The sequence below is a fragment of the Palaemon carinicauda genome, chromosome 37 (genome assembly GCF_036898095.1).
Source record: "Palaemon carinicauda isolate YSFRI2023 chromosome 37, ASM3689809v2, whole genome shotgun sequence".
Lineage (NCBI taxonomy): Eukaryota > Metazoa > Arthropoda > Malacostraca > Decapoda > Palaemonidae > Palaemon > Palaemon carinicauda.
In genome coordinates, this window is record NC_090761.1 from 68,505,232 (window position 1) to 68,523,005 (window position 17,774).

Sequence of the window (17,774 nt, forward strand, 5' to 3'; positions counted from 1 at the left end):
CAACGCAAATAAAATTATGCCTTACCATAAGTCATATTCCATTTTTAAGGCTTGGTATAATATAAAATAAACTACGTAATTATAAAGCAGAACAATTCCATGAAACAAGATGAAAATCAAATGTGTACCAAGTTAGCAAAAACATTTATTTAAAAAGTTAATAATTTAACAATAAAATTCTTATAGGAAAAAATCAACAGAACAAAAGAAAAAATAAACTTGCATCAACTGATGACATTTTGAATACTTTATAGGCAACTCTAAGAATATATAACCGATAGCTGAACTTTGGGACTAAAAAATCCCTCCACAACAAATACGGCAAAAGTGAGCCGGTAGAACGTACATTAAATAAACTCTGTAGCACTTTTACAATTCTGTGATAATGGTCATAAATTCTCACTGCAGAAAATTAATCAATGACAATAAAAATTTCAACAGTATATCAGTAGGATTCATAAACTGCAATAATAATTTACTATAACAGTTCAGTAACTAGTAAGTTCTATAAATGGAAAAAGAAATCGGTTACAAACTGAAAATAATCAAAATTTTTTCAATCAAATTTACAAGTGAAGTGCATGGAAAAATAAATGGTTTAATGTTGATGTATTTAAGCATTTCAACAAAAATCTTCAAGATAAAAACAAATCTCTTCTAAAATCAAATGGTAAAAGAATGTAGAAAGACATAACGAATAAAAGTCAAGATAAAAAATGCAGTTTACGTTAGGCATACTGTACTCATGGTTATGTGCAATGCAGATAATCCCCCTCCACAGTAATCTAGGACAAGTTTCAATATACAGTATTTACATACCTTCCTAACTACTAAAAGAAACTAAAATTGCTATACATCGACTCTAAACTACTATAACACCTTATCTAAAAAAGGTTGCTGAAGATTATGCACAGAATTAAAATTCAGCCAATAATGAATAAAATATGTTATTTAAACATTTAAATATACAGTATGATATAAAAAAAAATTGCTTTGGAATTTAATAGAATAAATTTATAATACACTTTTGATATCTAAACCTACCTTACATTAAAAAAAATAAAATACCTAAAACATTGCATATCAACACAACACCCTAATATCAAAGAGTTAAATTACAACTTTTAAAATCTCCTGTAAACATAAAATTTATAAAAAATCCCACTTCATGAAAAACTTGGAAAATGTACACGAAAACAAGTACAATACATCCTCATACTAATGACTGAAAACTTATGAAATTTTCATTTCTTTAAAATATTTTCCTCATTAAAAATGTTAAATGAAAAGTTGAAAACAATTTTCCCTAACGACAGAAACTATTTCTAAACTGTTAGTGAAAATATTCTCTATTCCTAAACATGTGCACCCAAGAGGCTGCACAATATTTTTATTCATTGAATAAGTTTTCCTAATTTCAAGTCTATGCACTCTTTTCTGTTGCTATATCATACATTTTTTTTTTTCTAAATAAAATTAGATTAAAATACCGATCACTACAGTTGGAGAGACCTCAAAAATCTGACTGGCATGTAATTTACCCTTTACTATAATTTCTATAAGTACAGAAAAAAAATTACTAAAAAAAATTATCCCAAGTTTTGCCCCTAAAACTCCACACAAGGAAAGACACTTATGACCCACTTTAAGAACTTTCAGTGATCATACATCCAAAATAAATGCATCACTACACTTATGATAGAATGATAAGCTTAATATCTTAATTTATTGAAATTAATATTTCAGAAATCTTATTCTATACTTAAAAGTAATTCCCAAGTTGTATAACACTATTTCCTGTGATGTACAATTTATGTTAATTTCTTACTTTATGGGGAGTCATGCCAACCTGTACTCCAAGTCTTCACGGAATGATTATTAAGGTTTAAAAATCTTTTATTGAACCCTGGTTTACTAATTTGTTGACGTTATTTGTTCTTATTTAATTTAGAAAAAATATAAAACTAATCAAACTTTCAAGTGGTTTGGGGGTAAAGGCAGATCTCTTCTAAACTAATATTTTTCTTATGATTTTATTGAAACAGTCCAACATATAAAGTTCTTGGTGAAACTAATGCTCTCGTAAACCAGGGTTCAATAAAAGATTTTTAAACCTTAATAATCATGCCGTGAAGACATGAACATAGATCAAGTAGCTGGAGAAAGGTACAAGGCTGCTAGGTTAGCAGACACAACCGAAGCAGAAGGCCTTTGCTTTGGATCCTCTGCCCAACACCGTACAACAATGCTATTCAACAACTGTTCGAGAAGTGTGTAAGAGCTAACATGTACAGGAAAGTGGTCGACTGGACGATGTAATAGCTTGGTTACCTGAAAATCCAAAAACAGTTACTGTAATTTTCTACATATAAATTAACAAACTTTCTGGAAGAAAGAAATAGTTCCCATTTTTAACTAAAATCATTGGATGCACTTCCAACTCGAGAGCCACAGAGCCTCCCTGAAGTTGCACAGCTTAAAAATCATTGGAGTTCCTTCACAAGGGTAGATGTTGCCATGTCTTCATGTATATTTTCAAGGCTACAAAGCCATAAACAGCAGTTTAAGGCTTAAGGTTATTATTGGGAGGGCTACATAAACAGAACTTTCTATCAAAAGTACCCGACCCTTTAGAAATATCAGAAATTAGAAAAACATTGCACATAAAATTCAAATAAAACTTGATAAATTCCTGAGAGAAAGAGTAAACCAATGAGTTCCAGCTTAAGTCCACTTTTGCTTCAGCATTAATACTCTGCAAGTCTCCCTGGAAATGATACCTAACGCAATTCATTATAAGCATATTCTTATTCTCATTAGCTTTCAAAGTGAATATTATGTTCAGCTTTATTTTATTGGTGTACCTATCCCATTTAACTGATGGTTATAATTTTCTTTCACTGAGTCTTAAATCTTAGCTGTATTTATGTACATTATTTATGTACATGTGTCCTACAGCCTGCATTTTCTTCCAGTGTATCAGTAAATCAGTATAGCCCAGACTAAAATGTTCTGAACACACAATCTTTTGTTTTTGGCTTTCTTTAAACCTGTAAGTTGGTTGGCTTTTGCAAGTCCTGTATATTCTATCTCAAGAGCCTTGATATGCATTGTGTGAAATTATATTCATACTATGATAATTGTTTCGGTGTTGTTTTAAAACAAAATTATAATAAAAAATGGATTACAAAAATAACTACTCCACAGATAATCTTAATTCTCTAATATACATTAAATTATTTCTCTTTAACAAGTTAGAGGATAGAGTGCAAGACCATACTGCCAACTCTGGTAACTTGGTCATTATCAATTTAGTGTACGTTTATTGTCAATGTTTTCCTCATCAAAATTTCACTATATTGTACAGTTCTTTTCTTGGCTGTTTATCTGCTATTTGCAAAGAGCTATTAAAGTTTTTAGAAACTTGCATAACCAATTAATAAATTTTTTTGTCATGAATATGAATGTGTACTAAATATAAAGATAGTAATTATAAAACAAAACAATTAAACAAGAATTAATAGGCTACTGCATACTTCAATGGTAACTCTAGTAACTATACTAACTATCAGTATCATTTAGTGTTCTTAGTTAAAGATATCCAATCTATTTTTCTAAAAATAAGACATACAACTGGACTCACGAACCTTATAAATTATAACATGGGGATGAATTCCTCGGAAAGGCACCACTTGAGTGAGAAGGTGCCATGCTGTAACCCCCAGCGAGAAAACATCACAACGGTCAGTAATCTCCTTCCCTCGTAACACCTCGGGTGCTTGGTAATTTATTGTGCCCAACACGCGCTATAAAGATGAAAATTGATTACAATGTTTGACAATAATACATGAAATTTAGTAACAATGTTAAAATTCTCACAACTAGAATATTTATGAGATTTAATTTTTTTATAATGTTTGTTCACTACAATGTAAAAAAAATTCAAAAAGATGTTATCTTCATCCCTAACCCTATATCTGACCTAAAAGATTAGTTTCTTTGATAAAGATGATATAATCTTATACCTGTACCTGTATACAAGTAATTCAGGATCAATAATTCTATGAATCAAACAAAAATCATTAAACTGAGAAGAATAAAGGAAAAAATAACTTAAGTAACACTAGTTCTAAAACGTCAAAGATTGGGAAAATTTGACTAACCTCATTTCTTTCACCATAAAGCTCCAAACAACATCCAAAATCAGCCAATTTTACGTGACCAGTATGTGCGAGTAGTACATTGGCAGGTTTAACATCCAAATGAACAAGGTTTTGCGAGTGCAGATACGACAAACCATTTGCAATTTCTCCAATAAATCTATAATTGAAAGAATATGAATGAGCTTTATTTAATGCTGTAGAATACAGTAAAGTTAATATGTAAGATAAAGCTCCAAGGAATTAATAAATATATGTGAAGGTTGGATAGTACTCATGCTATATTTTCAAATATTAAATTCTTAACATAACATAAATCACCACTAAAGGTAGTTAACGGAATCATCACAAGCCTATTTACGTTTTTTTTCTTGAGGGGCTAATTGAGATATTAATTCCATCAAGTCTTCTCTGTCATATCCTCTTTCTATCTGAACTCCAAAGAGGTATGGAGCTTCATCTACTCTGTATCTGTTCTTAATGCAGTACATGTACTGTTCAAACCACTTAATCTTTGAGACCTCAGGTAATATTTCAGCTTTTGAACACCACATCTCCTTGCCACTTTCTCATTCAAAATATGATCTACCCACCATACATTGGCATTTAATCTTGACATTCTATTGCTTGTGACCATGTTTCTGCTACACACAGAACAAGTCTTATGTAATAATCCTAAGTCTTTGCTATCTCTATAATGGGAGATTTTTGATAACCAGTAGTCTAGCTATCTCTCTTCTTTTTAGATGCTTCACAGTCCATTATATCATGACATGGTTCCCCATTCTTTGCCAATTTGTTCATTATGGGTTTCAAGATGTCAAAAGTACCTTCAAGCATATTTCATAATCTAGAACATTTTCTTTGGTACCAGCAGTTACATTTGGTGCACATTTTATTTCCCCCATCAACAGACACTTGCTTACCTTCCAGGCTCTACTTTTTCCTTTGCATTCTTTTTTGTCCTCTAAACCTTTTAGCTACAGTTTATTAATTTCCAGTCTTCTTTTAGTAATTCCACTTATCCTTATTAACATTTCAATGACCTTCTTCTCAGATCATGTAATTAAAACTAGGTTATCTGCATACCCAGTTTGTGCAGAGATCCTTCATGGTTCTCCTTCCTTGCTTCCTCCAGTAATATATGAACAGCTAAAAGTTCTACAATACACACTTCTTACAACGCATAATCGTAGTCTACTTTAGAAAGTTTTAAATCTTGATTCTAGTCCAACGTACAATTCAATTAAATATAGTACTTCAATATACAGTACGAATTGCAGTTTTCTTTCTGCTACAGTCAACTGAGAAGCAGCAAAGTATATCAGAGATATCTACAAACAGTTTCTGTCTCATTGATAGTACAGGAAAAAAGTGTGGCACTAGGCACACTGCTGTAAGAAAGATTTTTTTTTTATATCTTTTTTTTCTTCAGATGTGTTGACAACTTTCAAATGGATATATATCAGAAGTAGTTTTTTTTCTTTATTTAAAGGGCATTTCTCTACTTAGACTGCATTCATGCAATGTCTTCAGAATCTAACTTCTACACACAGTTTAGATAGGAAGCAATTTGAAAATCAGATAAGTAGAGAAATAAATTTTATCATCAAAATCTCATTCTTGAGAAAATGTTAGAGCAGCTCAGAAAACAAAGTTCAGTACAAGCATATCCCAGATTTTAAAGCACATTGCTTTTTACTAAATATTACCAGCATCAAGTAAATACCCTCATAAACAGGGGAGAACAGGAAAATACTCTGCTAGGTACATAAATGCAGTTTTTTTCCCTTCTAAAAACAAAAGAACTTACGATACTACCCTTTTGTCAATATAGTTATGGATGACAGCAAACAGGCAGTAAAACTTCACTCGACTGACAATAAAATAGTCTACCTAAAATAACACTTCTGTACTAAAATGTTAACATTATGGCAAAAGAACCAACTTTAATCTTTAAAAAATTAGAATAAAATCCAATTGATTTAACGTAACAATTAGTCTAGAAATAGACATCCAGAGAGACAGAAGTTAGGCAATCACCAGGCCTGTGTACAGAACTACTTTCTAGAAAACAGTTTCCTTTTTAATTGAGCATACAGCATCTAGGGTTTCTGAATGCCACAAAGGTGGGCCATTCATAAATGCTGTAAGGGGTTTGTTCTGAAACAAAGTATTTACCAGGCATTCTTAATCCAGAATTTACCAAATACTCTACATGATGTATATCAACTAGTATTTTGAAAGGTATGTCTGATAATATACACCAAGAAACTGCAAGGTATTGCAAATATTGAAATTATTTTTATGCAAATATATTAGGAATAAAACTATTTACAAATAAAATTACCACAAAAGTTAAGAACATTTACCTTACTTTATCTCTAGCAGTAAGCATAATATTTGGCTCATGGATAAGAGTGAGAAGCGTGCACGGTGTACAGAGCTCACTCACCACCCATGCCCATTCTATGGCTCCATTGCAGTCATGATCCTCTTGATGTGGAAATGAGACATCCTGCATTGGAACACCAAAAAGTGACGAGACCAACTTCAAAGGCAAAACTTCCTCCTTCAGAAGAAAACACTTAATTATAAAATTTATCATTTTGACACTTAAACTCTCAAGTCACATTGCTTATTCTAATTTTCAAGGACAATGGTTATTTCCTCTCTACAATGCATTATGCTGCGAGCCAGTGGCATTTGTTGTTACTGTATTCCTAAATATCTTTTGATTCCATCGTTATTGTGTGGAGGTCATTCACAAGTTATGTTGTCTGAGCTCAACTACTGTATACATTTGTTAAAACCAAATTATACCAATGTTTCATCAGAAATCACATATTATTCATGCAAGCCCTAGTCCAGCCAAATGCTGTATAAACTACTGTATATCAAGATGGTTTCCTTAGGGGAAAAAATAATAAAAAAAAAGACTATCCAACAAGGCCACTGAGCTTGCATTCCTTTACCAAGAGTAGAGCACCCTACCCATTTACAATTAACGAGAAATTTCCAAATGCCATCTAAATATGTTAAAGGTCCTCAAAAAAATAAGTACAGTACAGTATACAGCAATAACTAAATCCATTGGAAATAGGACCTCTGTCCCTACTGTACAATTTAGCTTGGGAACTACCTCCTACTAATAAAACACCCACAGAGAACAGCCTACAATGAAGCAAAAGGAAATTAATAATAGAAGGTAGAAAAGTCTACATGGGAATTAGTCCATCCTCCTGGTCTGGTAATGAAATTCTATATGTAAAATTTATTAGAAAGCTACACAACCCTTCCGTAAACCTTTTCAATAGTAATTCATCCCTACAGACTAAGTGTTAAGCTGGAGGAAGTTTATCATCTTTATGTCCAAAGAAAATCTTAGAAAACCTAAACAAACAGGACTGGAAGTGTGTTGATACTTAGGGAAAAATTATCACAATGGTATATCATATGAACAACCAAGAAATAAATTAAAATCAAATCAAAATATAATGAAGCAAACATGAGAAAACAAGATGTACTTAATAGCTTAATAAAAACTGAACATATACCGTGATTGGATCATGGTACATTTTGCAGAATGCAGCTGTGACTATGTAGTACTGAATGGTAAGCTCTTCTATGAAAATTACACATTTGAAATTTCACAATTTTTATTTTTACTATTAGGTTAAATTTAGTAGCCTCATTTAATACTTTAAGGCCTGACCTCTATTCACTACTTCTCTAAAGATTTCAATGCTACACCTTTAATCTGGGAAAACTAGCTCCTTGGGGTTCAAATAATATTGGAAATTTTCTACTTGGCTACACACAGTAATTGATAAGCACTGATTAGATGACAAAAATCCAAGTAAAAAATACTGATAATTCACTGAATTACTCTATGAATTGAGTAAGCTTTATATACAAATTACAAATGAACTGGAAAAAAATCACAAACTATACATCAATTCAAGTAACGCACCTCCGAAGTCTCTCCGATCTTTGACCAAGAGATATTTGCAAAATCCTTAGAAGTAGACGAAGTTATGACTGCCAAAGTAGAATTCACATGCGCTTGCGGTTGAATCTTTAAAAGAAGGGCTTCTCTCAATGCTGACCGAGCTTGTCGCTTCCCTTTAAGTACTTTTACAGCTACGCGCTTTCCTTGAATCAAAACAGCAATATTTATCTAAAAGATCTAGAACTCCAAAGAATGGATGTTAGCTACGATATGCAACGAATCACTAGAAAGAAAACTTTATCGTACCTTTGAAATGACCGAGTTTAACAACTCCAAACCCACCTCGGTTGATAACACTCCCTACCGGCTTCAGAATTAAATTGCTGTAACTCAAAGTGGCTGCTCTCTTTAGGATATTGTTGTTAAAAGTATTATTGCTACTATAAAGCTCAGATCCACTGAGTCTCCTATGATTATGAAAAGAATTGCCATGCAGCTGCACTGACTGTGGGGTCAAAGGTCGGGAGGCAAAGCTACCGAGATTGACATTTTTACTTAGACTGTTGGGTTGCACTTCAAGAGAGAAACGTCGTCTGAAAAACATTCACATCAATTCACCCATTAGAACTCCACATCAAAAATATTAATGACAGGATTTTGATTTTAATTCCTTTTGAAAAATTCCATCCTATAAAGAAAAAAAAGAAGAAAAACACTGCAATTCAACAAAACAACTGATATTTAGCATTATTGATCAGGCGAGAAATTTTGATCTCCCGACTATGTAATTCATTACATTTCAGCATAAGGCTTTCCACCATCGTTTCGTTGGCTTGTGTCACCAAACTTACTAGAAGCTTCTTTCATCCTATTCCTCACCCTTCCCACTCCAGTCCAGAATGGGTAGAGAGGCTACCTTGAGCAATTGCTATTAAGTGAGGTTTCTGTAGTTAACATGGTAACTACTCCTTTGGTAATTATTCAAATTTATTCATATACAGTAAATTTAATTTCCAACAAATGCTCTTCTTTTTGCCCTTACATTAGTACTATATACTGTTTGCATGGAAACAAAGTAATCACTGGAATCAACAGCCAAATATTCTGTTTTCATGAAGATAAAATAAATTTCATACTTAAATATATCAAGCTTATGATTGATCAAAATTTCAACCTTACATAACCTGAAACATCTAATATAATCAATAACTTATGATCATAAGCTTGGACAAAAATATATTTCTTACCTACAACGATGCATACAAGTTGGCGAATAACTTGGGTTATTACACGAAGTGTCAGCAAGGAAGTTTGATGAGGTTTTGGAATTCTCTTTATCCTTTTCTTGACAATCATCACCCAAGATAAATTCATAAAGTAAATTAATTAAAATCTAAAATAATTCAAATTGCACTAAGAAAATGTGCAACAATGTTACTTTCATTTTTAAAGATATTAGCCAGAACCTTTTACCTAGCATATGGGAAAAGATACCAAGAAGCCACCAAGACCATCTAAGCCAACTGGAAATAGCAGGTTACAATATGTGTCAAGGAGACAGATTTTGACCAACTACATAATTGAACTGTCGGAAAATAGCCACCATTATTTTAGTAGTCTCGCCAGCTGCTTAAAGTCAAGTATACCTCGATATGAATCGTTAAGAAACCTTTTCAGACCATCATAAGTATTGCCAGGATGTTTTCTTAGATGATCAAAGTGGCTTTATAGGAGTTCTTGGAAGTTGGTACCTTTAAACATTCAACATACGTTTAAATATATTGTCAGTCAAGCTTGGTACAGTTGCATTTAAATGCAAATGCAGTACTTTCTACAGATAAACTCAGCATTATAGATTCCCTTGTCAGTAAACTTCATAAAAGTCAAATTCAGATTCAGATGACCACTACCTTACAAGCAACAAAAACTCAACCAGACTTGCAATGACAGCCTGAAGCAACAAGCAGGGTTTTCCTGCTAGTGGTTACTGAGCACTAATACACTACTATACTCTAATGCTTTGTATGCCATTCATCTAGCTGTATTATCAATAATAAACTTGAATTTAGAAAGGCATTCAATTATTTGGTTAGCATTCAATTGTACCCAGTTTAATTCATCATGTTTTTGCATAGAATACAGGTACATAGTTTGTTTTTCATATGATTTCTTTTTCTATAGTACTGTTATACCAGATTTCTTATTTCTATATCTATCCAAGTCATAAAAAACTGGTTAAATAGAATTATTGCATATTACAGTATTATACAATAAAACTTATTTACTTCCCCATCACTTGTTATTGGTTCTATGTACTGTAAAATAGTACAGTACAGTGCTACATACCATAAGTACCAGCATTCATGGTATTAGTGCTTTCCTTGGTAATCATCATTATCATCATCTCCTCCTACGCCTATTGACGCAAAGGGCCTCCATAGACTGACTAAACCCATAGAGGATTCATTGGCTAAATTTCGAGAGGGTCAAGATACAAGAGATACAGGAGCTGTGACACAAAGATTTCAGGTTCTATACTCAAAATATATTTTCAATAAAGACTTCTTATATCATGGGTTTATTGCACCAGAAGACAGGAGGTGGTATCTTTAAGAAATACTGTAACAAGTCCTAGAGTTTTCCAGACAAATTTTAAAAATACTGTAGCTGTCTAAGTAGGATTTAATCAAAAGTGAACTCTAATCATATCTAAATACATTAAGTCTGACATATAAGAACATTGCTTCAGGACACAAAACAAAAAGAAGAAATTAACAAGATAAGCTTACCTGAATGTACAGTATCAACGTAAATCTTTGGTATGCTAGAAATTAGTTTGGCATCCACTGCCAACTCATTTTTTCTGGCAGACTCTTCTTGAATTTCTCCTTTACATACAAGCTGTTTGGCATGTACTTGGGAACTCTCAAAGGCGAAATGATCCGACTTGCTTTTTGCTTCTATGCAGGGTGATAACGATGGGAAGACTATGTACGGAGAGCTGCCTTTACGATGGCTATTACTCGTCTGTAAAAATTAATTTCAAAATTCAAGTCACTTACAAAGATAAAATATATAGGAAAGTATATAAAATTTGAATAAAAACAGCGTTCCTAATATAATTACAAATTCTTATACAGTATTTTTAAAAAGTGCTTTCAATACAGTTCTGAAAACAAATAGTCTAACCTCCAACTCTATGGTCAATAATGAACAATGATTATTATTGTAAAGATGTGGTATTAAAAGTTCTTAAATGGTGATATTTCAAGTAATACTTTGTTTGAAAGGAAGAAATCCTTTCATAGCTTAACTAACTCTCTAGTGACCAAGAGTTGGACAAGACTTTTAATATTTCAAGTAATACTTTGTTTGAAAGGAAGAAATCCTTTCATAGCTTAACTAACTCTCTAGTGACCAAGAGTTGGACAAGACTTTTGATAAGCTAAATTCTACTGTACTGTCCAACTGGTCATTAAAATAATCTGGAGTAGATCTATGAAATTTTATCTATATGGTCTAGATCTAAGGTCGTAAAGGCCATTATAAAAAAAAAAAAGTTGCGGCTAGGGAAAACCCCACATTTGTACTATGAAGCAATATTAAGAGTTGGACAGCACGATGGAAAAACAAAAGCATTTTGATATACAGTAAAGAAGAAAGCCACAAGGTATGTGTAAATAAGGGCTGAAGGGAACCTGTTATGACCTTTTAGTAATACCTACAGTGATGTATAAGAGGTGTACTGGAAGGCAAAAACCCCCTACAGGACAAACCTTAGAAGAATAAATGTCTCCATTTCTATATGATGGGGTTCTACTACAGGAACGATGATGTAGATGTTCTAGAAATGTTGAACTCTCGTGTAAATGTCCGACTGCCAAACCGCTTTGGGTTAAATCCTTGCTCAAGTGCTTTGGCGTACTACAAATGGATGTTTTATTGATGTTCCCGTCCTGGAAGCTCCTAGAAAGGAAGGTACTTGAAGTACTGTTAGTTGGCGAGAAGCAAAAACATTTTTTACGTTCATTGTCGCAAGGCTTGTCTGAAGTTTGGGACGATGGCACTTGACATATTGCATTGCTTGAACATGTTCTAGGTTTCACATAATTCGGGGATAAATAAGATGATGATGAATGGTTAAAAACACTAGCTAGATTGGCATTCCTCGAAGCTTCTGATGAAACACAAATGCTTGAATCATTACTGGCCAGGAAGACAGGCGAAACTAAGGATGGACTCTTATGTTGACTGGCATCACATAGCAAACCATTAAAACCAAGTTTTTCCTTTGTTATCTCAAAAGTTCTATCCAATTTCACATAATACGGGGATAAATATGATGATGATGAATGGTTAAAATCACTAGCTAGACTTGCATTGCTCGAAGCTTCTGACGAAACAAGCATTTGTGTTTCGTCAGAAGCTAGACTTGCATTGCTCGAAGCTTCTGACGAAACAAGCATTTGTGTTTCGTCAGAAGCTAGACTTGCATTGCTCGAAGCTTCTGACGAAACACAAAAGCTTGAATCATTACTGGCCAGGAAGACTGGCGAAACTAAGGATGGACTCTTATGTTGACTGGCATCACATAGCAAACCATTAACACCAAGTTTTTCCTTTGTTATCTCAAAAGTTCTATCCAATTCAATTTTACTTCTGAAAAGAAAAGGTAAACAATTACAGACAAAGATTTATGCCTTTATTCTTGTCGAGAGGATGGTATGAGAAGCAAATTTTGATGTTCTCACCCCTGGACATAAACAAGTGATGAATGTAGAAATATGGAAAAAAAGCTAAAACTTACATTTATGATAGGCTTGTTAATATTTCAAGTTCTAAGGACTAACAATTTAATGTAGTTACCTTCATGAAGAACAAAAAGAGCTGAAAGGTCTCCTGCATCGTTATAAGAATGTCTCTTTTGATGTACCAGGTAAGGCCAGAATATCACAGAATGGTGCTGATCTTGGCAATTCAAGGGCCATTAAACAGAAACCGATGTCTACTAAACCCCCAAAAGACCAAAATTGTTGAATAGGAAGTAATGTACAACTAAATCAAATCAACCTATCAGTATTCAATGGAGTTCACCTGTACCTCAGGAAAAAAAGGCTCAAAGTCACAACTATTTATGTTTTGATTACAGAGAGGTGAATCTAGTTTCAAATATAGGTTCAGTATCAATCCCTTGGGCATACTGCATAATGGCATTAACCTATTTTGATATTCTATATTCATCACATTACAAAGTCCTGAAATGTTGAAAGGTTACCTATTAGGACCGAGAGCAAAAGTAAAGTTTGTATCTGTTTTTGTTACATCACTTGGGTTATATTCATACAATGTCATATGACCTTTGGAATTTTGAAAATTCAAGATGGTGGTTTCTCAGATTAAGGTCCTAAATGATCTTGAGGGAAGAGTCATGCACGTAGTTAATATGATAATTATTAGCGACACAAGGTAAGAACATTTTAGATTCATGAAAGAACATACAGTACTATATTCAAATTGTAATCCACTTGAAAATTATCTGTATCAAGACTAGAGATATGGCAACTAGCAAAGATGAATAAAGTTCTCGTAGGAAAATTTCAACTGTAATACTCACTTTGAGACACCTGGTTGTATCCATTCAGTCAAAAATATATTGTCCAATGATGCCCTTTTTCGACTGAGGTACGCAACAGAAGGTGGTCCATTGTCATAGTTAGGCACGCACAGAGAGGCTCTTTTCTCACTAGATTTTCCTCGTGATTTATATGGTAGAAGGGCATCAAACGTTCCTATGGATGCTCTGCGCTTTTCAGAAAACTCTGGCTTTACCTCCAAGCAACGTGTAGACAAGCTGAGAGGATCACAGGATGCCCGTCTGTTTGCTACAGTCTCTGGGGTTAAAAAGCTAAGTCTTCTCACTACCCCAGCCATTGTTCCTTTGTTTTATTATTATATACAGCGCAAGGGTAAGCCTATATTTCTGGAGTTCTGAAAAACAAACATTTAAATCTAGCTAATAAAACAGGATGGGCATACATGAATAACAAATGCACATTTGAGTTGATGCTCCTTGAAGCATTTTCTTTTACACAATTTGGAGAAGCTATATATCAGATGTGAACTGTAATGACTAAACTACCCAATTAGTTTCAGAGGGGCATTCAGTAGCAAGCATGTCTTTGCCACAGCAAGCAATCTTACTTTACTCTTAACTCCACTGCATACTTTTACGTCGATATATTTTCCTCAAAATCTAATGGATTTGTCCTAGAGTCACACCCCTCTGGTCTACAAATTTTGTTGAAATCGGTTCAATAGTTTATGTAATTTTGTTCACAAAAAATATAACGAAATATTTGCCATTAACTTGACACTGCAATTATTTCCAAAGTACTCCTGCATACGTGTTCTTTGGTATACTTTATCCAAAATGTTACAGATTCATCACTGGGTCAAACACAACAGGACTACCGAGCTTAGTCAAAACCAGTACAATAGTTTTCGTGTCTAGTTGCTCATAAACGAATAAATAAAGTACAATACTGCAAGAAAGACAGACAGACAGGCGAGTATAGTGTAGTGTATACCCTTCGCAAAATCTTTGATCTTGGCGAAGGTAATTAAAAGGAGATAATTATTCATTTGGGAAGATCTCGTTACCTATGTATGTGTTATTTGTACAGTATTTCTGCAGTCTATTTGATCGAGACCCTTTGAATGAATTTCTAAAATGTTAATTTTCTGTCGAGAATGACATCCAGAATAATAAACAAGTTGCATTTATCTGAAGGAATATTGTCAATGAAATCATAAAGAATCCAAGAGAAAGTGCTGATAGTGAACAATCTGCAAAGGCAGAGGTTAAGTACCAGTATTATATCATACAGTATCCAGTACTGTATGTAGGCTACGATGTTGTTATGTACTAAAAGCAAAGTTTTTGGTATTGTAGATGATGTAACTTTTTAAAAAAATACTGTACAGTACAGTACTATAATTAATCTAAATACAGTAGCAGCCTACCTTAATCCAGTATTAAAGTACTTGTGAATACAAGCAAACTGGGATACGATCATGCAAATTCAAATTGGATTAAGAGTATAGGTATTGCACTGGTCTGTGAGCAAATATTTTCCTCTGTATGAAAATTTTTCATGGACAAGCACTGTATAAACGAGACAATCATATGATAGGCAGAATTTCGAGGATATAACAAAACACAGCACTGTAGGCTACTACTGTATCTGAAGTTTCAAACTAATGGACCTTGAATCTTTGATGCGAGCTTAATTTCCTTACAACTCTATCACAATGGATTGAAAAGCTAAGAATATTTGCAGGTATAGACATTCATATAAAAACCACAAACAGTCAAGTGTGGAAGGAAATATCGGAGGCCTTTGTCCTGCCGTGGACTAGCTACGGCTGATGATATCACAACACTAAACCCGCAATCAATTAAAAACTGAATGGGAAAAGCATTGACCTGTTCATATGACATTTTGATTGTTCCCTGATGAAATATTGTTTTTCAGACTTATCCTAATGAGATTTGGCCATTTTGAGACTTTTCTACTACAAATTGTTAGGATTTTGAATGAAGGAAAATAGCCTAAACTCTAATACAATTCATTTCTAGTATAGAGAGATATCTGAACAGATGAAAAATGACAATACATTAGAAAAACTACATTTCACCAACGATACGAATTTTGAAGGCATATGTATTTACCGCCAAGTTAATAAAGGGGTAACCTGAGCTAGGCTAAGGAAGTAAATATCTTGGTAAATGAAACGATAGTATTTTTTAAACAATAGCTGCAGGGGATGTGATGGAAATATATGGCCAAGTCCTGATAGTTAAAACGGTAAAATTATAGTTACGGACGGAACCAACATTTTTGCTCTTTATTGTTTTACTTTCTTTTACCCAGGAACATGATTATGAACACAGATGTTTGAAACGTCGTTATTTGTTGGTGACAAAAATAGTTTTTACTGTAGTAAATGTGCTTTCACTAAATTCGACCTTCATTTCAACAGCAAATAAACCGAAAACCTGTTAGACCGTCTGAGAACAGGGATATTCTTTAGAAATCTAATAGTTTTTGCTTCGCCGTGCGTTACCTTGGCTCGCAGAAAAAGAAAAACATCAAAAGCTGCACAAGCTACACCCATTTTGTTTTATTACCCAGATAATCAAGATTTTATTTCAGGTGAAAGTATATATATATATATATATATATATATATATATATATATATATATATATATATATATATATATATATATATATATATATATAAAATACATTTCTTTATAGGAAACACCTGTCTAATAGTAGAAAAGCTTTTTCAGTCCGTAAATATAATAAAACTGACAAAACGACATCACCAAAGGTAAGTTAAGTTAAGGAATACAAGATAAAATTACTTTCCTACATTTTATCTTACAGCTGGTACAAAATTCTGGATCTGGCTATTTGAAGGGGTTAGGCACCGAGGTTCAGGTGCCCTAGGTTAGGTCAGGATGCATTCCAGTACTGTAGTTTACTATGGGTTACCTACTGAGGTCAGGTTACATTAATTTATATTGCAATATTTTGGGAAGAATATACATTTGTTCTGTCACTAAAAAAGATTGTTTTTGTCTACAAAATTATTTAATATACGGATTAGGTTTCCCCGACCGTAACTACAGTAATACCAAGGTTATAGCGTTTCCTACAAGCTGTGATTCACGAAAAGGACGGACCTTTTCCTTATAAAAATGTAGTTTTTTCCCTAGGTTACATTACCCTATAATTCGGTACAATAATACCAAAAGTAACATTAGGATATGAACATCAATTTTATCATATGCCTATTTGAATAAATCATACAAGACAAACCTATAAGCAAACTCTAAAGACACAGCATCATGCATTTCGTAATTCTCAAGTGGGTATTATTATTATCATTATTACAAGCCAAGCTACAACCCAAGAAGGAAAAGCAAGATGCTATAAGCTCAAGGGCTCCAATAGGGAAAAAATAGCCCAGTGAGGGAAGGAAATAAGGAAATAAATAAATGAGGAGAACAAATTAACAATGAATCATTCTAAAAACAGTAACAACGTCAAAATAGATGTCATATATTAACTATTAACAACGTCAAAACAGATATGTCATATATCAACTATAAAAAGACATTAACTTCCATTATAACATAGAAAACCAGACATACTTAGACAAACAATTACTGATAAAGAGGTTGCACCTTAATGTTCCAAATATTCCATAAAATGTAAGTAGAAGTAGTCACTTATAAAATGCAGCTACACTTTACTGTAGTGAACCTCGAACTCAGGACGAAGCCTCTCACCGAGTGACGTCATAAACTCTAACTTCTGAAGTTTCTGGACTCGGATTGGTAGTTGAGTTATTAAAAGCTTGAGAAGAATAATAATCTATCAGACTGTTGGTGGATTTTTTTCTTTATACACTCTACATTAAAAAAGTAGTGGTATTAATTCATATTTAGGGATATTTTTGAATGAACACAGCTCTAAAGAAATTTTTGAGTCTTTTTCAATGTCCATCTATTCTTGTCAAATTCATTTATTTGTAGTTCGAAATCAGGGCATTTTGACCATTATAACCAAGTTTGTAGTGCTTGGATAT

The 17,774-nt window shown here is 33.2% G+C and overlaps 1 protein-coding gene across 4 annotated transcripts; it reads right to left on the reverse strand.

Moving 5' to 3' along the window:
- Positions 1-131: 131 nt before the first annotated feature.
- On the reverse strand, positions 132-17,463 carry LOC137629765 (serine/threonine-protein kinase mos-like). Of its 4 annotated transcripts, none has more exons than XM_068361386.1 (11): positions 17,371-17,463; positions 13,727-14,100; positions 11,889-12,036; positions 10,902-11,139; positions 9,360-9,456; positions 8,419-8,705; positions 8,134-8,315; positions 6,533-6,732; positions 4,164-4,320; positions 3,648-3,806; positions 132-2,331 (listed from the first exon to the last, which is right to left on the reverse strand). In XM_068361386.1, exons 2-11 carry the CDS (start codon positions 14,041-14,043, stop codon positions 2,149-2,151), a joined length of 1,968 nt encoding a protein of 655 aa, XP_068217487.1. In that variant the 5' UTR covers positions 14,044-14,100; positions 17,371-17,463; the 3' UTR covers positions 132-2,148. The 4 variants fall into 4 exon arrangements, with proteins under 4 accessions (XP_068217487.1, XP_068217485.1, XP_068217486.1 ...); XM_068361384.1 differs by having other exon boundaries at positions 11,889-12,093; positions 17,371-17,462; XM_068361385.1 differs by having other exon boundaries at positions 11,889-12,078; positions 17,371-17,456.
- Between the last annotated feature and the right edge of the window lie 311 nt (positions 17,464-17,774).